Genomic DNA, 22,247 nt, shown 5'->3' with positions numbered 1-22,247 from the left:
CTCCATCACAGTCACACCATGCTAAATATATGAGGAATACAGCAATGACAAACACGAGAAGGCATGGCAGTAAGCAATTGTAATTCTCATACTTCTATAATATACATACATATGTTTGTTTGTTTATTTATTTATTTATTTATTTATTTATTTATTTATTTATTTATGAATGAAAGGGTTTTTCTATGTAGGCCTGGGTTGCCTCAAACTCTTCCTGAACCTCAAGTGCTGTACACATACTTGTATTTCTAAGACAATATTTGAACCTTGAGAAGCATTGGCTGTTGTCATTGTTACCACAACAGCTGAACAGAGGATCACATGAAAAAATAGTGTGAAAATTGAACATAGTACTACCTGGAGAGTCAGCTATACCACTCCTAGGCATATACCCAAAAGATGCTCCAACATATAACAAGGACACATGCTCCACTATGTTCATCGCAGCCTTATTTAAATAGCCAGAAGCTGGAAAGATCCCAGATGTCCTTCAAATAGAGGAATGGATACAGAAAGTGTGGTACATTTAGTTTCACAATGGAGTACTTCTCAGCTATTAAAAACAATGATTTCGTGAAATTTGTAGGCAAATGGATGGAACTAGAAAATATCATCCTGAGTGAGGTAACCCAATTACAAAAGAACACACAGGGTATGCACTCACTGATAAGTGGATATTAGCCCCAAAGTTTAGAATACCCAAGATACAACCCACAGACCACATGAAGCTCAAGAAGAAGGAAGGCCAAAATGTGGATGCTTCAGTCCTTCTTAGAAGGGAGAACAAAATACTCATGGGAGGAAATATGGAGACAAAGAATAGAGCAGAGATTGAAGGAATGGCCATCTAGAGAGTCCTCCACCTGTGCATCCATCCCATATGCAGCCACCAAACCCTGTCACTATTGCTGATGCCAAGAAATGCTTGCTGACAGGAGCCTGATATGGATGTCTCCTGAGCCTTACTGATACAGGATGCTTGCAGCTAACTGTTGAACTGAGCACAGGGACCCGAATGGAGGAGTTAGAGAAAGGAACGAAGGAGCTGATTGAGTTTGCAACCCTATAGGAAGAACAACAATATCAGCCAATCAGACCCCTCAACCCCCAAGCGCCCAGGGACTAAGCCACCAACCAAAGAGTACACATGGAGGGACCACGGCTCCAGTTGCATATATAGCACAGGATGGCATTGTTTGGCATCAATACAAGGAGACACCCTTGGTCCTGTGAAGGCTCGTTTCCCCAGAGTAGGGGAATGTCAGGGTGGTGAGGTGGGAGTGGGTAGGTGGAAGCAGGGGGCATTTTCATAGAAAGTGGGGGAGGGGAGAGGGAGGTAAAGGGGATAGATTTGAAATGTAAATGCATAAAACATCCAATAAAAAAATAGTGTGACGCCCACCCCTGAGGACAAGGAAATTGAGAGGCAGCTTTCTTTGTAGCTTAGTTTTTAAAGCTGTTTAGCTGAACAGGTTCCCTTCCATTGTTCAAGGATTCTTCCGAGATTGAAAACCTATAGTATCTGTAATAATGAAGAAAATACAGAAACTTCTTTCATGCGTATCCATCCAAGTCGAGTGGTCCACAAGGACTTTAAATCAGATTGTTCCTCATTGAGGGTAATTTGACTATGGTGGAAATATCTGGTCTTCTAAGAAGTTCGATGCAATCATTTATTATTAATTTTCATATTGGAATTGCCTTTTTCATGTCTTAACTAAAACAGTAATGACATGTGAGTGCCTGAGTTGAGGATGTTTTGTACACTGGCTTATTTGTTCCCTGTTAGTAAAAAAAAAAAATCCCATTAGCTTGCATCTTTTAGTTAGGGTCGATATCATTTCTGCCCATCCTGAGTGGGAGGTACTTTAAGGCTGGAGACCCTGGTCTTGACTCCCTCTCACTCTTTCTGAACCCTTAATCTGATCACTTCTTAAGGATAGGATGTGCTTACATCTCTGGAAACCTTGTCTATTAATACTATGAACATCTTATACATGTGTGATTTAAAGGTCATTCAATGCTTTTAACTTTTTATATTATGGAACATACGTAAAATAACTCTGAAATATCAAAGAATAATGTGTAACTAAACTAGCTGTTTAGCCACTGAACAAGCCAGAAATTTTAGACTCTTCAGCTTCCAGAATGTGCCTCTTGCTCATAAAACCTTTCTTCTATTCTATCCTTTGTAATAATAACTTCTTAGAGATGTATTAGAGATACAAAGGAATGAATCCAGGTCCTCACACTCACCAGGCAAGCCTGATACTGTGGAGTCCTACCTTCGGCTCTCAATGTGTTTTTATGGGTTTCTTACCTGTTTCTAAATCCACAGGTTAAATAATTAGTATTAATTTTTTTCAAAATGTATAGAAGATGAAATAATATTTTAAATATTCCTTCATGGCTTGTTTGTGGCAACTTCCTGTGTTCATAGAGTTGTCACTTCCGGTGTGGCAATGGACTCCTTTTATTTATTTATTTATTTTTTTGCCTGAGCACTTGCTGCTGGAAGTTGGGTAGATTCTGCCCAGGATTTGCTAGGTAAGAGGGGTTGGCATGTTGTGGGCATCTTCAACTGTGGTGAGTGATACCACAGAAGTTCCTGGACCTGCCACCCTCAACGCCCAGCATTTTCAGAGCATGCCTACCACACAACATTCTTTATGAATACTCTGTTGTCTTAGTTTTGCATTTTAGAACACTTTGTGTAGGTTTCACAAAGTTATTAACCTCTAATGTTGTTTCTCACTACAGCCTGTCTGATCCCAGTGAAGCAGTTCCCTGTTAAGAAGAAGATAATCGTCATCTTGGAAAATTTGGAAAAAGCTTCATTGTCTGAGTTACTGGGGGACTTTTTGGCACCTTTGGAGAATCGCAGCACTGAAAGCCCATGCACTTTCCAGAAAGGTAAAGGTAAAGAGAGAGGAGACTAACCAGGCAGCCTGTGCAGAATCAGTACCAGTGGTTGGGGCCTTAGCTTCATATTCTGGAATAGAACACTAGCCCACATTATCACAGAGTAGCGTGGAAACTTTATTCAGGACCAATAGTATAGATTAAGAAAGATACATTCTTAAGAATTATGGTAGACCACATGCTCAAGGGTTCTGATTATTGTTTAAGGTTTGTTGTTGTTGTTTTTAATGAAGTTAATGTTTTTAATGATGTTTTTAATATTGTTTGTAATGTTTCAAGAGAAGTATGGGTTTGGTTCCTAAGAGGTGTAGCATAGATAGTTCTCTTCTTTGATGGAAAGATTTGGATTATGTAAACTTTCCCTCATTGTGCATGATCCTTCCCAGGATGCACCTGATCTTAAAACAGGTCCAGTTATGTACAAGGATAAGAGGGTAAATAGAGAATTCTCCCTAAAAGTTTGCCTAACATTGTTTTACCTCATTATGCAAGTAGTCAACACCAGTCTAGGCAGAATCTGGCATTTCTGGGTAGTGTTTCTAGATAGGTCTGGATAGAAAAAGAGCCTTACCAAGAGAGTTGCTAAGGAGAGTAAGCTATTCCCACTGTTTAAAACAGGTAAAAATGCGGCTCAGTGCAGGTGGGAGTCCTAGGTTGCTAGGCACACTGTTCAGAAAAGGCTGTGTGTCTAGCCCAAGTCAGGAGGAGTCCCAAGTTGCTCAGTCATTATGCTTGCCTGCCATGATATCAGCCTAATCTTTCTGTCCTCAATGTGCAAGTTATGTAATTCATGTTCTTGATTTGCATTTGCACAAAACATAAATGGCGGAGGTTGAATTATGGCTTGGTTGTTTTAGGAAACGGAACATCTGAATGCTATTATTTCCATGAGAACTGCTTTCTACTGGGAACCCTCGCCAAGGCTTGTCTCCAGGGCTCTGACCTGCTGGTACAGCAACACTTCCGCTGGGTTCAGCTGCGCTGGGATTGCGAGCCCAGTCAAGGACTGCTTCAGAGGTTCCTCCGAAGGAAAGCAGTCAGCAAGGTAACAGAAGCTGCAACTTGCCAGAGTGGGAGAGGGGTGGTCTTAGCAGGGTTTGAGTTCTACTTCCGGTGACTGCAGGCTAGGATATTCTGCAAGTATCTGGAGTTGAATGGAACAATGGATGTGGAACTCACAACAGCTCCTGCACCATACCAAGAACAATAGCATGGGTTTTAAAGTTTCGTTATTAGAGAATGTGTGTAGAAGTTGTAATAGTTTGGGGATAATATTATGTACAAGAAAAAATGAGGACATCACTTATGATGTTTTATTGGACAGCTTTTAGACTATGATGGTAAATGGTTTTGTGAACTTCTTTTAAGAATAAACATGTTTATTTTATAGTATCTCATATATGAATATAGCCGTGTTGATGAAATATAAGATATTTTTATTTAATAGTCTGGGACTGGAATGATGATATCTGAGTGTTCTTCAGAGTAGATTTGTTTTGAAAGAACTCCATTTGGTTTTCTTACTTCGTCCTGTACACTGGCAACATTTAGAGAACAGCATCATTTGAACAATAGCATATTCTGAGCTACTGATAAGAGAACAGCCCTCCTCACCCAGGTGGTCTTTGACTTTCCCTTTGAGACTACAGACAAATACTTGACACCCTGCTCTCACTTCAAGACATGTATGCACTGAAACTAGGGCATAGTAACATGCAGTGTCAACCTCTTTATCACCATGGAGAAAGCATCTTTTCTAGAGACTTGCAAGAATCATAAGAAGATTCTCTGTAATGTTTCAGTGACTACAGTGGTCTACCCTCTAGTTCTAGACCATGGCTGGAGCATTGGGAAAGACCAAAACTCTCTGTCAAGGACTTATCAAGCTTGTGTGGATAGGCAAGTATGAGTGAGTGTGACAGAGAGGCAGATAGGAAGAGTGGAGTGGGTGATTTCATGAATAAGGTCTGTCACCAGTGGTTTGAATTGGTATCTGACATTCCCGACTAGAGAAATCTACATGCCTAGTCATAAATATATCCTCTTGGCTAAAGCCAAGTCATTATATGACCTCAAGAAGAAGGAAAAAAGTGGGGTTAAAAAATTGTTAATCTGAAGTGTTTCACATTACTAATAACTTCCAATAATTTTAGCAATATTGATACTTAACGCTTCCTTGCTAAAGGTGATGTTAGTGTCTCAGTTCTGTAAGATTGACACATCCCCTGCCAGTTCACATACAAGCACAGAGAGAAGAGAGCTCTTGCTGGTCTTGTCTATAGCATTTGATAGTTGGATCTAGCACACAGAGTACGGAGCAAGAACAAGGACTTTGATTTCCTACAAATCACTTCCAAAGCTAATAAAATAGTCTCCCTGGAGTGAGCACACAGTGGGAACAAGTGTTTGCTACAAAACACCCAGAGTCTCTAGCACAGAAAGTCTAATCTTGTAGGCACTGAGAGGCATGTTTAATGCTTAGTAATAATTTCACCTCCCAAATCTTTCAGAGATGTAAGGAAATATATCTTTCAAGATGCTAGGCTTCTTACTAATATGCAATGAAAGTAATTGCATTTTTGAGAGAAATTGGCATTTATCTCTCTTTAATTATAATGCTGCTATCAGAATTCTTGCTGGAAGAAGATCAGAGAAAGTGAGAGATGTGTAGTTCTTTTGTCTTTTCAGGAGAATGGAATCATAAAAGAGCTACAGGCAAGCACAGGGCAACTTGGCAGAACTACAGCTAATCCCAATGCGCCCTTTGTCTTTTCCTTGGCCAACTCATCCCTTCATGTAGAACTTACCAATATTTGCATTTATCTTCTTGTAAACAATATTTATTTATTCTTAAAAACATTGCACATTTAAGCAATGAATTTTATTGTATCCATCCACAACTCCCACTATTATCTCCTGTCACATCTTCCTCCCAACTTCAAGTCTTCACTTTTAGTGTTAATAAAAACAATGTGTGCTGCCCATATATATGTTCAAGGGTGTAGAGCCATCCATGTGGGCATGGCAGCCTACTGCTGGTAGCCACATCCCCAAAGTAGAGTGACTCCTTCGCTTGGCAACCATTAAAGGTTACTGGCTCCTCTGCCAATGGTGGAGCACGGGACCTCTCCTCATAGATGCTGGGATTTTGACTGGGTAAATCTTGTGTAGGTTTCTTGCAGGTAATCACCACCATCTCCTTTCTACTTTAATTCCATAATTACTGAGTAAAGGAACATTACATGAATTGTCTTTCTTAAAAAAATACAAACTTCATGACTATTTCTGACTTTCCAATAATTGGGATTTTTCTTAATAGTACCTCAGTCTTTGTGTTTTGGAGAAATCTCTGTACCAAGGAAACTTGACGTTATCAAGTCTAATTGTTAAAAGCTTCTGTTAGATGGCAGAGTTAAATTTTCTCTCTTAAAATTTTGAGAACAAATTTTTTTATACCTTGAACATTATGCATTTTGGAAAATTAGCATGTTGGCTGAGATCTCCCTTTTAAGGAGACTGTTTAAAAATTAAAGCATGGTCTCCAAGGCAGAAATGCCACAGATCCAGACACGTTGTCACCTCACACACAGATGTGAAATAGTCATCATTTTTATTTCATCGGTTCAAAATGTTTTTGAATTTTGAACACCTGCTTTTTGCCATGCTGAGTGAGGTTCTCTATATGCATAAAAATGATGATTTCTTCCAGAAATGATGTTTCAGGATTTGGGCCAAGTTTATCTTTACCCTACACTTTCTACATGCTGTCCTGTTTTGTCTTGGTTCACGCAGTCAACATAGAAGAGTGTAACGTCTTCATGCCTTACATCTAACCAAATGGAACACATCCTGCCCCAAACATGACTTCTGACTTCTACTTCTGCCTTTCTGTTGCTAGTTATGCAGACACAGGACCCAGTTTATACAGTATTTTTAAATTCATTGCCCTTTGGAAAACCAATAACAGCTGTGGAAAGTGGTCATCAGAACCTCATGTGATGGGCAGCCTTGTAAATACAGTCTGGCAATTGCAGCTACTCAGGATGGTGAGGTAGCAGGATCCTCAGATGAAGACCAGCTTAGGCTAAGGAGTAAATTCATGGATATTCTAAGTACTTAGTGAGACCTTGTGTCAAAATAATAAAAAATAAAAATACTCAGGTCTATAGTTCAGTGACTGAACTCTTGGGTAGGAGACAAAACGTCTGGGATTGATTCTTCAGGACAACACACACACACACACACACACACACACACACACACACACACACACACACACACACACTTGAAATGAAATGAGCCTTACCAGACATGTCTGAGATGCATTAGAAATGTGTTTCCCACACATTCTGTAAAACTTCGCCACTGACTTACTGCTGTGGAGTAAATGGAGCCCTCTCCATCCTCACAAAGCTCATGTTCTTACAGAAAGTCCTTAACCAGTCACCACTCTTACCTGGTGATGGGACCATGGCAGGTAATTTTTATTCAAGAGAGATTTTTAAATAGATCACTTAATATATTTTCATTATAAATATCAAACAATATATTTTAAAACATACTCAGTGCATGGGAGTCCTACCTGTCCAGATGGCTTCAGGTCGAAAGGTCTAAACTGTCTTTTTATGTATAAAGGTAGCAGAATTTCACAGTTGCTTTAAGGGACATTTTATAACTTAGTAATTAAATTTTCTTAACTAATTTAACTGGCCATTAAAATTTTAAGAAGTTTTATAATCCTATAAACAAATTTTCCTAAATACTCAATTAAATCATAAAAACCTGAAAATTAAGATAAATCCTATGATTCAAATGCTTTCCCAATTCTTGTACTCTTTATAGATAGCAGAATTCTATTTTACCTATGACACTGTGAAATGGCAGCCTACATTTCAGCCTGAGAGCTTGGCGAGATTCAATGATCTGGGCTCCAATGTTTCTCAATAAAAACTTTAACCTCCCAGTAGGTTCAGCTGGGTGGAGAGCAAGGCATGGGATCAATCTGTCAGCAGCTCTCCAGTGCTGGGTTTATAAGCACACCCACCTTTTTCATGTGGGTCCGAGGATTGAACTGATGTCTTCCTGCTTGCATGGGCTGCAAGTATTTTCCTGATGTTACCCAGGCCCTTCAACCATTTTGCTATGTGGGAATATCGGCAACCATCCTTCCACATAGAATACTATTTCTCCCTCTCCTGGCTAACAAGTGTCCTTTAGATCCAGTGAGGGATTGGCTTAAGCACCACCTCATTTCCTTCTTTTGAATAATGATACACAAAGCTTGCCTCTGTACCTAAAGATCATCTGTCTGGAAAGGATCCTAGGTTAATGAGCCCGGCCCAGATAATTTATGGAACAGATGGCAAAACGTATCAGCAATCCCAACAGGGAGGCATTTAAAGTGCCTCGGTGTGTGGCTGGTTCTCCTCCTTCATGCCTTCCAGCCCACAGAGCTCATGGCTGACTCTCAGGATACACCTTTTCTTTTGTTTATGTTCTGCAGTTCTCTGAGCTGCAAAGTACACAGAGGTGTACGTCAGTGGGAAAGTGAGTGAGTGTGCACAGGCTTGGGTTCCATCCCCAGCCCAAAGTAAAACAATGAAACCTGACTTTGCAGTGTTTTATTTTCTCTCAAAGTGATAAGTGGTGCTTAGAAACAGAAGGCATACAAATATAAATATATTGTGATATGTACGTTTCTAAGCATCTCTACAAAACTGTGCTTATGTGGAATGAATATGCATCAAGGGTATAAAATCAGGCAATAACTGTAAGACCAATTTATCAGAAAGACCCCTGAAGGAAACACCAGCCTTTAATGTGCTGTCAAGTGATAATCACTATTCCCAAAGCAGCCATTTTGCACATGAGACATTCTCTATAAGCAACATCTACACCTGGAGAGATAGGCACACACCTGTTCTCCAGTTCTTAGGAGTTGGCTAATTCCATTCTCCTATCAGAAATTATGTTTCATGGAAAGGATATATAGCAGCGAGATCTTGGCACAAAGTTCATTGAATAATCATGAAAAAAATTAAAACCTCATTGTTCCTGAGGGAGTTGGGGTAGAGCATGTTTCCATAGGGACTCTGCCCTCATCCCCCTTGGTAGCATGTGGTCCTGAAGGAGCAGCTAAGGAACCCCTATGGTTGCTAGCTGCCTCTCTGGTCTCTCCTTGTTACTCATGGCTAATCAGAGGGAGAACGGTATAAGCAGAGGTCAGCAACAATGCTAAATATTGGTAGCAAAAGTAGCTTTTTTTTTTATATGTATGGATATTTTGCCTGCATGTATGTCAATGTACTGCATGCATGCAGTGCCTGTGGAGGTCCAAAGATGGATCCCCTGAGACTGGAATTACAGTTGTGAGTAGCCATATGGGTTCTGAGAATCAAACTCAAGCCTTCTGTGGGAGCAGCCAGTGCCCTTAACCCCTGAGCTATCTCAGTAGTTCAACAAGATATTCTTTAGTGCAATATACTCCTTTTTTATTTCTAGCGCATATTGTGTTTGAACATCATTTTTTTCTCTATTAGAAATAGATGCATACAGTTACTTGAAAGTGGCTAAGAGTGAATAATGAATGAATTCACTGCTAAAAGTGTTTCCTGTATGTGAGATGGTAACTATACTAAGAAGTAATCATTTCACAGTGTAACATATTAAAAACATCACATTACCTCATAAAAAGAATTAGCTTTCAACTATACCTTAACATAAAAAAGTAAATAAGCCCTAACCAGCGATTTGCCACCTTAGTAACCTTGAGTCAGGCATCACCTCTTTAGGCCTCTCTCTTCTGATATGTAAATTACCGTCAAAATACCCATGTGGGAGATTTTGGGGAACACTTGTGACACTGACATGTGAACACACCTAGGATGAACATGTTAGTTACACAAGGCACTGAGTTTGCTTTTTCAGAATCCTCCTACATCTACCCCAAGTAAAGGTAAAGTGAAATTGAGCGAGATTTGGGCTTTGTGGTTTATATTTTTAATTTTGAACTTTAAAATCAAAGCAAAAACTTTGTTTTTCTAAGCCACAGCCCTGTTTTCCATCCATCTCTAGTTCAGAGGTCAGCTGCCCGCACCCTGTGATCCTGTGTGTAAGATTGTGGACTGGGTCATCTCTGTCTGGAGGCAGCTCAACTCCTGCCTGGCCCGCTTGGGTACACCGGAAGCACTTCTTGGACCCAAGTATTTCCTGTCTTGTCCAGTAGTCCCGGGACATGCCCAAGCAACAGTGAAGTAAGTCTCAATTTTTATCTACCTACTAAAAATATGCTTGTCAGCTTTAATGGTCAACTTGACACAGCCTAGATTCATCTGAGAGAAAATCTTGATGGAATAATTGCCTAGAGTAAGTGGGCCTCTGGGAGATTATTTTCATTATTAAATAACACAGGATTCCCCAGCCCACTATGGGTGTTACCATCCCTAGGAAGGAGCTGGAGAGATGGTTTAGCAGTTAAGAGCCCTTTCTGTTCTTCCAGACCTGGGTTTGATTCCCAGATCCCACATGGCACCTCAGAACAATCTTTAACTTTGGTTCCCAGGAATCCAACAACTTCTGGTCTCCATGAGCACCACACACACACGTTACACAGGTATATATGTGAGCAGAATACCTACATGCAAAAAAATAAAATAAATCTTACGAAGAAAGGTAGCTAAGCATGAGCTAATGGACAAGCAAGTGTTTCTCTCTATACTTCCTGATTTCTCTACAGTTCCTCCTTCAGTTTTCAGTCCTGACATCACTGATGTTGTGACCTGGAAGAGGAAATAAACCCTTTCCTCACCTAAGTTGCTTTGGTCATGGTATTTATCACAGTAACTGGGGAAAAATAGGACACATGATGAATTCAGTATGTTTGAGACTGGGACTGTTGACAAGACTGCTTTTGTCACCTTCTACCATTAGCACAGAATGCCAGTTCTGTCAAAGAATAAGCATGGCTTGTCTGTTGTACAACTCCCTAAGTAACTGTATATTCGCTAAGATCAGTGACAGTTATTCTCTGTGAATATACGCCAATTCACAAGCACACGACTTACTGAAATAGCTTACTGCTTGCTGTCCAGCCATGGGCAAGTGTCACTTAAGAAACTTCAATGTCAACCAACCAGAGCTTCCAGGACTAAGCCACTACCCAAAGACTATACATGGACTGACCCTGACTCCAACCTCATAGGTAGCAAATGAATAGCCTAGTAAGAGCACCAGTGGAAGGGGAAGCCCTTGGTCCTGCCAAGACTGAACCCCAGTGAACGTGATTGTTGGGGGAGGGTGGTAATGGGGAAGGATGGGAGGGGAAGCCCATATAAGGGGGAGGAGGAGAGATTAGGGATGTTGGCCCGAAACCGGAAGGGGAATAACAATCGAAATGTAAATAAGAAATACTCACGTTAATAAAGATTTTTAAAAAAGCAATGAGAAATTAAAAAAAAAAAGAAACTTCAAATATATTATGCATACCCTCCCCGAAACTAAGGATACCCAGCATTCAAAGGAGTTGACAAACTTCCTCCTCCATCAGCACTTACTATGTCTTCCTTTGAACTAACATACAAGAATACAAAAGAATGCAAACAAAGTATGAATTAGAAAAACAGGAGTAGATGGAAAAGAGGAAGTAAAGGGTCACCATTCAGCTCAGCTGGATAGCGTCCTGAGCAGGTATCCTTTTTGGAAAGCGGGAGATGCAAATAGAACATCTTCCGTGTTGTAAGGAAAGCCACCAATGTAATGAGTTAGTTGGGGGAAAGGAAGGAGTTAGTAAATAGACACATTACCTTGATAAACAGAAACCCACATTTATGTAAGTAATAATTAAACCATCATCACAACTCAATGTAGCCAGGTTGGGTGTTTTTGTAGTTGTTGTTCTGTTTTGACATCCAGATTGGCTCAGGATTCTTAAGAGCCAATTTTCAGCTTTTCCCACGGGGAGTATAGTCTTCGCTCAGGAACTGTGTAGGCATGGAGATCTTGTCTTGTTAGCGATCTAATGCTATGGCAGCTTACTGTGGTTAGAATATCAGGTGAGAGGCATGATGTTGTCACCGACAGTCAGCATGAAGACTGGGCTATATGTTTACGTAGATTTCCCTCCGGTCCGCTGAGTGACACATAGAGACTGAGGTAATGCTAGGTTAGCATTTTAGCTCTAAACATCTCCCTCATCATCCTCCATAGTGAAATGCTGGACAATTTGTCCATTCGTTTTGCTGGAAAGAAAGCATTGAAATCTCTTTTGCTCTGCCCTCTGCTCTGCAAGAAGCATTATCTCTGTTTTTTAAGTCTGGGGAGATAGAGCACAACAAAGGATGAGACGTGTAGAGATTCCTCAAATTATCTGCCTTTTTTTCCCCAACCAAACCTATTTTTATACACTCAGCACTCTCTTATAGGTAGCTATAATTTTGAATTCTAAAATCTGGGAGTTCAGGGTGTCATGCAGATGGGGTGTTTGCCTTGTATATTCAAGACCAGAGTCCAGGAAAGGAATGCTTTCCTAGAGTACTAGAGTTGTCTGTATACACTAATTTTTGATGATTTTTCTTGAATTATCTGTAACTGAGCACTAATGGATAACTTCAATAAATCAGTGCTTTAATAATTTTAAGAATGCTTACAATTGCATGCCCGTATCCAAGAGCTTTGAAAATGTTCTATCCTCAGAGATATTGTTTCCTTTCTCTATCCTTGAATTGTGTTAACTGGTTTTGGTTTTGTTTGTTTTGTGAAAGAGAATATCTGACTAGGTTTTCACATACATTAGACAGGTTCTTCATTGCTCTAAACCGTTAGCGCAGCACAAACACTGACATTGTAATTAGCTTGCTCCAAAGTCAGCCGCGGTCCTCACGGTTTACAGGTAAAATGTAAGAGGTACAGCTGAAGCCACAGCTGGACGGCTCCGTTCTCTGCTGGGCGGAGCCATGTGGGTGTACCTGTGTAGCGAGGAGTTCCTACCTTGAGGTAGACATTTAATTTGTCAATAATACAGTTCCACTCACATGTTGAAATACATGTGTGTCAAACAAATATAAAAAATTTAGAGAGAAGTTTTACAGAGATAAGTTTTTTGAATAAATGCTGTTTAATGTGCCTTCATTTCTGCATCTTTATTGCACATTCATTCTTTCTGTAGATACTTACTCTCAATTCCAGGATTAAGACAGGCTTATAAATTATCAGGATCATTTGCTCTTGAGACAACTTCAAACTGCTTTTGTATTAGATAATCTTACTTATTATACAAAACACGCGAAGTAATTTTCTTCAAAGTGTTCAGGTCTGCCTCTTGTGTGGGCTTGCGTGCAGTTTGTAAGAGAGACTTTCCCCTTCTTCCTCTCCTGCAAGGTGGATGTCTAAGCTGTGGAACGCCATCATTGCTCCCCGAGTTCAAGAAGCAATACTGTCAAGAGCCGCCATGAACAAACAACCTGGTGCTGGGCAGACAGCTTCTAAGAAGCACCCTAACCAAGGACAGCAGGCTGTGGTGAGGGCTGCTCTCAGCATTCTGCTTAATAAAGCCATTCTGCATGGCTGTCCCCTTCCCAGGACAGGTACGTGGGGTTGTGTGTGAACGACAAATTTACATTCTCTCTCTATCACTGTTTGCAATTTGTTTCTATGGAGTATTCCTTTGTCTCCTCGTGACTAAAGAAATGAATGTGCTGCTCATAGCACTGTACCAGAACCCTTCCTGTTTTTAGTGACTGGCACACATTTAAATTCTAGACCTCCAAGTACAGTTTGTACTGGTCTAGGCAACTCCAGCTTGGTTACTGTTAAGAAACCCATGAGTTAAGACTTGGTAATGGATTTCAAGTCATTCTATGAAACTGTGTTATCTTCCCTTCTTCTTAGCAAAGTGTGGCTTGTGTTGTTTCAGAGCTGGACCAGCAGATAGCAGACTTCAAAGGGGGAAGTTTCCCTCTGTCGATAGTTTCAAGTTATAGCAAGAAGAAAGGAGAGAGTGGGGCCTGGAGAAAGGTGAACACCAGCCCTCGCAAGAAACCTGGGCACTTCTCCTCACCCACGTGGAACAAGCCAGACCTGAAGCATGAAGGTACGGGATGTGAAGGCTGCAGGATCCAGGCTCTGAGTGCTAGTGGGATTTTGATATTAAAACTGCATTCCTTCAAGGCCCCTCTGAGTTGCTCAGTTTATACTCTCCTGGGATGAACCATGTCATAGTTTTCCAAAACATAGCTGGAAGCCTTCTACCCAAAAGATTACACTTTCTTACCAGAACTAGAAAATTCATCTTCAACTTGTTAATTGTTATTTTAAAAACTAATTTGTTTTCATGGTCCCCACAATTAAATGTGTCTTCTTTATGATATTTTGCTCCTTTTACATACATGTCATTCCTCAAGTGGAACTTAGCTTAAGAGAGTACATGTGTAGGTATATTTGATACAAATGTAGGGCGATTATGCATGAATTGGTTTGAGTATTGTTTTCCTGTATGTTGTGTTCAGGGTCAGGTGCTGGATATGGATCAGGAAAAGTAGCCAGAAAGTCCTCATGGACTTTGAGAGAAATGACTAGCTTGAACTAAATAATTACTTATACCATAAGCATTGTCACTATATGCTGTAGTGTGACAATCAGAATCAATACAGGGAATAAGGAAACAGCAGTACAGAAAACAGTAATGTAGAAAACTCAGCTCAGTGGTTGAGATGTTAATTAAGCAAGGCATGGTGGTACACATCCTTAATTCTAATCTGTGAAGGCAAAGACTGGCAAACACCTCTGTGACTCTGAGTCCAGCCTGGTCTATGTAGGCTCCAGGTCATCTAGCCAGGACTATGTAATAAGGCCCTGTCTCAAAGAAAGATAATTAAAAATATAAAACATAGAATTTCATGGACTTAGAACTGTTTGTGGTCTCAAATATAATATACTTCAAAACATGAACACTTTGTGAAAAATTGATAAAACGATCTTTCCGCTTACACTGTCCACAGGTCTTTTCAGTGTACACTATCTTGTGCAAATGTTTCCAAAATCCAGAAACAAATTTTGCAAAGTATGTAAGATCATGGCTCCAGCTGCATATGTAGCAGAGGATGGGCCTGGGGCGGGGTGGCAATCAATGGGAGGAGAGGCCCTTGGTCCTATCAAAGCTCAATGCCAAGTGTAGGGGAATGTCAGGGTGGTGAGGCAGGAGGGAGTGGGTGGTGGTGGGAGAGCACCCTCATGGAGGCAGGGGTGGGGGGAAAGAGATGGGGGATTCTATAGGGAAAACCGGGTATGGGGATAACATTTGAAATGTAAATAAAGAAAATATCCAATAAAAGAAGAGAAAAAGGAAAAAAAGAACTTACACAGATACCAGGAAAAAAAAGTCCTTGGGTTATTTTAACTTTATAACAATTTATAACAATAATTCTCTCAAATGATTAGATTGAATAATTACAATGCTTCATTTGATTTTCGTTTTGGACACAAATGTTTGGTGGGAGAGTTCTTTACTACTATGAGCAAGTGGCCCAGAACGGAAAGGGAAGTAAAAGACCCTATCGGACCACTGTGGGAGTTCATAATATGTAGTGAAGTCCACCCATTTCTCTCTAGACCTAACAAGTAGATCATTGATATGGCCTCCCAGGCTTCCACGCACCAGTAGGACAGTGCCTATCTCAGGTGCCACCAGTCAGGGAGCAAGACAGGTGAAGATCTAGCACAGTGGTTGTTGGTAACTTGCTTTTAATGGAACTATTTAAATTTAATTTACTTTCCAAAAACGTTTTTTTTTTCCTTGTGGCTGTGGTATTCAAACCCCAGGCTCATGCATGCTAAGCAAGAATTATACCACTAAGTTACATTCCTAACTAAAGTAATTCTTTATAGAACATTTGGGTCAGCAACGTTCACATAATTTCAGACTTTGCACAAAAGTATCAAAGTGTTTTAGTGTGTTTATAAAATTTGAAGTAATAGAAATATAGCTTGAATCTAAAAGGACATAGTGTTGCTTCGTATACATTTCTGACTGTAGTCTAGTAGGAAATCCATCGCATCAGGACAAGTGTATGCCCAGTATATACCTGATACAAATGGACGTTCATATGCAAGAATACATAGAGTCTGACATTTTCTGTTTTCTTAAGTGGCCCATAATTTGCAAATTGGAAAATATTGCCTTGCTTCTTATGGTTCTTTGTGTGCTATTCCTAATTTCTGAATAATAATTGTTACTAAAAATTTAGATTTTTACAAGTACATTGCTGGTGCCACATGCAGCAGCAGATAAAGGTAACATATCAAAATCGATTCCTCTCATGAAATAGCAGGTACTAGCTCGTCTTTTGGTACTTTGGGACTAAAGACCTAAGTGTATCAATTCTGTCAGCTACTGAGCTGAGGGGACAAATGGCGAGGTTCCCCTAAATTGAGTCTTGAGTGGTTTTAAATCTACTGACCTCGGCATTAATATCCATAAACAAATCAGTTATTCCCCAATGTCCTAACTACTCCTGTGTAGGAAACTACACCAGAGCCACTGTTCTGAGAACATTTCCACACAAGGTGGCTGCTAATCGAAGCCCAGTGCTTCAGAGTCTAGAATTTGATGTTAAAAAAACCAGTTATGGATTCACAGGAATAGTGAACCATTTTATTAACGATGGCTGTCTTTTCAACAGGTATGAGAAACAAGAGTGTACCACATCTGAATATTAACAGGAGCTCCTCTCTGTCAAAGCAACAGTAAGTTCCCTTTCAAGTTTCACTTGCATCAAAGAAAACATGAGTTTAATTATTGACCAACTTTAATTAAAACTTGAGCTTAATAATTGATTAACTCTATTTTTAAGTATTTTGAACATTGCTAATGTTATTTTGTGCAGCTGTTTTAACATTAATATGATTTTGGAAGAATAAATATCATTAACTGAAAGACAATGCATTAATATAAACTTTAAATGAAATCTTGTTAAGTTCCATAAGTGTAATATAAAACCCATTTTGCTGGGGTTGGGATTTAGCTCAGTGGTAGAGCGCTTGCCTAGCGAGCGCAAGGCCCTGGGTTCGGTCCCCAGCTCCGAAAAAAAAAAAAAAAAAAAAAAAAAAAACCATTTTGCTTTAATTTTTTTGAATAAAGCTAGAGAACTAGGTTTCGTTTTTTTTTTTGCTCAAGCTTTATCATTTAACAAATCTGCAAGAAGGCTGGCATTTGTGAACATTTAGACCAGTAGCTCTCAACCTGTGGGTTGCGACCCCATTTGTAGGCTAAAGAACATTTCATAGGTCACCTAAGACCATCCTTCATATCAGATACTTACATTACAATTCATAAGCTGCAAAACTACAGTTATGAAGTAGCAATGAAAATAATTTTATGGTTGAGGTCACTACAACAGGAGGAGCTATATTCAAGCGTCACAGCAGTAGAAAGTTTGAAAACCACTAATTTAGACAGTCTAAGGATAACTTCTTCAATGTGAGATTTGCCGAAACAGCATGATTTATTTACCTACAAGTACTATGCTTATAGTGATCATTTTAGTTATATTACCCTTATGGTATTGGTGATTATTTCAGCTACAAACATTTTGGACTATAAAGAAATATTTAGTTAATTATAGGATGGAAATAATTGGATCCTTTGCAAATAAAATACATATGGTGTTTCCCTGTTCACAGTGTTACACAGAGAGGTGAATGAGATCGCATTACATGTGACTTTCCACTAAGACCATCACATACCAAAGCTTGAGTATTATTCCCCCTAACCCTAAGAAGTAGTTCTAAGTTTCTTTTTCAATTGTGAGAACTCAGAACTTGAGCTGCTAAGGGAAAAATAATCAGTCTGGCCTTGACATGGCCAATTCAAGTTTAAAATAAATTTTTGTTCCAGTGTATTATACTGACACATGTCCCTCTCCCCACCCCAACCCCCAAAACTCCTGCTTATTACTTTTTTTTTTTTAACATTTTATAATTTTTGATACAATTGCATTTCTTCCTTCTCTCCTTATAAGCCAGAAGTTTTCAACCCATGAATTGCATCCCCTTTGGGGTCACATATCAGATATCCAGCATATCAGATATTTACATGATGATTAATAACTAAAATGATACAGTTATGAAAAGCAACAAAATAAAATTTCATAATTGTGGAACACCCACGGCATGAGGAATCCTATTAAAAGTTTTCAGCCTTAGGGAGGATAAGATCCGCTGCTCTAAACCCTCCCACTCTCCTTCCAATCCTGCCCTCTCTTTAGGATTTCTAGCTATAACTGCTTGGTCTGTATGATGCTATTGTATGTACATATTGCTATGTATATGTATTTTTATATATGTTTTACATTGGTATTGCTCTTTCCTGGAGATACTACTTCTCCATCCTTTATTGCCTGCCTGTGGTCCTTTGTGTAGGACTGAGGCCTGTGGGTTCTTCCCTGTCCACATTGGTATGCTCATTGCTGTCATCCTTGTTGAGCATTTGGGCGGACATGTCGGTGAACCTTTATGGGTTTAACTTCACTTTGTCAGACCTAAGTGATAGAGAAAAGGAGAAAGAAAGGAAATTGAAATAGTCTACACCTACATAGCTTTCTTTGTGGAAAAACAACTGTTATCCTGCTAAGAGTTTGGCTGGAAGTTAATGACATCTTGAGAAAACCAGTTAGTATTCACATCTCATGGTATAGGGCTGTTGTTGCACTAGATGACCTATATGGGTTACTTGGGAGGATATTGGAAGCTCTTCTTTATCTCAAAGTTCAGAAGGTAGGGGGTCCAGAATTCTCTATTTGGTAAAGCTGGTTTGTTCCCATTTTTGAAAAGCTCTCCTCTGGCCTTTGTATTAGGTCCTTAGAGAATGATCTATCCATGACATTGACTTTGGACCACAGACTCTCTTTGGGTTCAGATGATGAGGCAGATCTGGTCAAAGAACTCCAGAGTATGTGTTCCAGCAAATCTGAGTCTGATATAAGCAAGGTAAGCATTCCATAGGTGCAGGGCCATGGGCTCTGTCCAACAGAGACTTGCCTCTACAACAGGATGCTGGGAGCCTCATCCTAAAACACATCCCCTAAAGGAAATGCCTTAACATGTATCATTGTTGATGCTATAACCAAACCATCTGCTTTGCTCAGAAAATTCATTTCTCCCAAGCCATTTAATAGTAGTAGGGGCTTTGTTGTTCTCTGAAACACCTGAACTTAAAATTTTGTTATTAATTGTATCAGCCCAAATCAAGCCAACATATCTATTTGAGTGGGAAAGATTTGTGTGTGTAGATTTGTGTGTATGTGTGTGTGTGTGTGTGTGTGTGTGTGTGTGTGTGTGTGTGTGTGTGTGTGTGTGTGTGTGTGTGTGTGTGTGTGTGAGAGAGAGAGAGAGAGAGAGAGAGAGAGAGAGAGAGAGAGAGAGAGAACTTAACCCAGGGTTTGCATGCTAGACAAGTGTTCTACCCTTGACCTGCATCACCTGTCCTCATGTTTTGATACAGATTCTCTCTGCTATGGGAGCTTACGCTACCTTTGAACCCAGCATCTGTCTCCATAAGTAGCTTTATACAAAAGTTTGACTTTCTCAGACATTACCAGTGCCAATTTTGGAACATAAGCTAGCAGTAAGATACAAGCTTCATGGCAGATCCAGGTTATAGACAGGGTTGCAGCAACATTCCTTATAAAGAAGAAAGAGAGTGGTCCTGTATAATACATATTGTCATGGCCTTTAAGCTGGGAAGCTTGAGAACCAGCTATAGAAACCTGCTACCTGAAATCTTAAAGAAAACATTAATAGCATCAAGTTGAACCTGCTTTGGCATTCTTAGATCTGTGGTGCATTGAACCAAGCCTCCTCCATAAACAGTGCTTGGAAGGATCCTGGATACTTACAATGTGCTAGAGATCCAGTGACAGAACTCAACTGTTTCAGACAAACTTTCAAGGAAAAGTAAAAGTGTCTGCCTTATTCAACCTTGCTAGAAATGAACCGAAATCTTTATCTACAGGAAAAATAAGATAAGGACTCACAAACTAATTTTTTTGTTCTGACTTGCCAAGTAGATTCTTTTTTTTAAAATCTTCTGCTTTTCATGGGAGATATCTTTTTAATAGATTCTTTGTCTTTGGTATAAAAATTATCCTTTGAGCAGGACGGAGTCTGGAGACAGCTTCTCTCGAGGGTTTCAAGGTTAGGGAAGTGGGCGTCTACTCTTCTGTGGCTTCTTCATGGTGGTGTACGCCTGTGCTTCAGGTGAGCCACAGTGTAACAGCAGAGGCTGGACTTGATGGACTTTGTCTTTTCCAGATTGCTGATTCCAGGGAAGACTTAAGGACATTTGATAGTTCAAGAGCCAACCCTGTGACTTCAGCACCTGTTAACCTGAGGATGCCAGTGCCACAGAAGGTAAATGGTTTTCTTTCCAAAATGAGAGAAAAAAGGTTTGTTGTGGAACTGACTTTTCAACTCAACTCTGTAATTTACACTGAGAGAAGAGATAGGAAAAAGTATACATGAGTCAATTAAGATGTCTGGGTAACTTGCTGATCAAACCTTTTCTTAGCATCTGATACTATATTTCAGAATTTTGTGTTTCTCTCAAAATCTTTGTTTCCACTTTTGCTTGATAAACAGCATAAGATTTCTTGCATTTGGTGAACCTTGAGTTAAATATAGCAAAGGCAGAATGACACTCACGAATTCTTATTGAGTTTCAGTGAGAGACGATCTTTCAAAAATCAAGTCAGAGAGGCAAACAGAAGGGCCAAGTTCTATGTGGATTGTGTTAGCTCACATAAGGGACAGAATAACTTGGCCTTCTGGGTGAACAGGAAGATTGGATAAAATCCTACCCCTCCATTGCTTTGTGAGGAGGTATAGGACCTAGAAGCACTTAGTAATACACTTCTGTTCAACAAGCTCTGTTGAGTTCCCAATCCCTTCCTGTTCACATCTACCCCACAATGGCTTACAAAGACCTGTGTGTGCAGGGACAGGTGGGGCAAGTTTTAACGTGGGCATGGTGTAACTATTAAATGACTAATCTTTAGCTGGTTACCCTACAGCCCTGGACTCACAGCTTCTACTGCTGTGGTTCATTAGTTCCAGTTAGTGGTGTCTGTATTGAAAGGAAGGAAGTGGACTGAAGGCCTAATAAAATACATAACATGCTAAAAAGACCTCTCTGCCTGCCAGGAGAAGGTTTGCACAGTCCTTGTGTCCTTACTGAGCATTTGGTTTGAAAATATTTTGTTCATAGTTTATCGTTCTGCCATCTTTAAATCCTTAATTCACTGTCCATGTGTGAGAGCTTCTCTGAGCTTTGGTTGGTCCCCTAGAACCACTCCTTAGGATTCATTGGATAGGATAGCATAGAGGAATGGGTCCAGGTCATCAAGAAATAGAATAATGAGCAATCATGAGCAATTTCCCCCTAGTATCAAGTCATTTTTGCGTGTGAATATATCGTTGCCTGTTAGATCTAGGAATGGCTCAGTGGTGGAGTGCTTTCCTTTCTTAGCACAGATAGATCTTTGTGTTCAAACTCCCATGCTGAAAAAAATATTGTTAGACTATGTTGCTTTTTGTTTAAATGTATGATAGAGAGACCTTATTTTTTATTATAAGCCATTGTCCATAACAATATAGTACCGAGAATGATGCAAGCTACAGCCAGATACGAAGCTTTGTTTTGGAAGGGAACTTAAGACATCCTTTATCCTGCCTGACCTCTTAAGAACTGTGCCGTTGGCTGCGGATTTTTAGGATGGCTGCATCCTGATTTCTTTCTTTTTAAGCTGAAGGCACCTGGGGGATTCGTTCCATCTAGGAGATGCTTTTCTCAGGAGCTGCCAGCAGAGGGCAAAATGCCCTAGCTGTCTGGAAGCTGGCAGAGTCCTTCTTTCCCTATCTTGTTTACAACTCACCCAGCATTTTTTGGTTCCACGCCCAGTTTCTCCTCTTATCAGGAAATAACTCCCTTTAGAGGTGAGAGCACTCTGGATTAACTGAAATTACTTTCTCCTTCATGGCCAGAAGGCATACTCCATCAAGAGCCTGCTCCTCCTGGCCCCGTGTAACTTGCCTCTGACAGTGAAGGACTGTAACTATTTCTTAATCAAAACAACAAAACGCGTAAATCGTCAATATAAATGACAAATACTGTAAATGTTTCTCTATTACCTAAATGACGTAAATTCAGACTAATCTTCATTTCTGGTGACATAATGTAATGACAACCACTTCAAGGTTTTTGTAAATCTCCACTTCCTGAACTCTGCCCTCTAAATGTTCTGGTGTAATTACACAGAGGTACAGACAGGACCCTGCAT

General features: G+C 39.9%; 1 protein-coding gene across 1 annotated transcript in view; it reads left to right on the top strand.

Annotated features, from left to right (window-relative positions):
* Cttnbp2 (cortactin binding protein 2) overlaps positions 1-22,247 on the top strand; it is a 158,230-nt gene that overhangs the window by 129,918 nt on the left and 6,065 nt on the right. Inside the window, exons 15-22 of the mRNA XM_032906912.1 lie at positions 2,761-2,913; positions 3,780-3,967; positions 9,997-10,175; positions 13,297-13,502; positions 13,832-14,008; positions 16,596-16,659; positions 18,768-18,900; positions 20,224-20,322. Of these exons, the coding sequence (XP_032762803.1) occupies positions 2,761-2,913; positions 3,780-3,967; positions 9,997-10,175; positions 13,297-13,502; positions 13,832-14,008; positions 16,596-16,659; positions 18,768-18,900; positions 20,224-20,322 (1,199 nt within the window). The remainder of the gene's footprint in view (positions 1-2,760; positions 2,914-3,779; positions 3,968-9,996; positions 10,176-13,296; positions 13,503-13,831; positions 14,009-16,595; positions 16,660-18,767; positions 18,901-20,223; positions 20,323-22,247) is intronic.

Source organism: Rattus rattus, chromosome 6 (genome assembly GCF_011064425.1).
Source record: "Rattus rattus isolate New Zealand chromosome 6, Rrattus_CSIRO_v1, whole genome shotgun sequence".
In the NCBI taxonomy this organism is placed as follows: domain Eukaryota; kingdom Metazoa; phylum Chordata; class Mammalia; order Rodentia; family Muridae; genus Rattus; species Rattus rattus.
The sequence above is the reverse complement of the archived record's forward strand: the minus strand, read 5'-3'. Positions and strand labels throughout refer to the sequence as shown.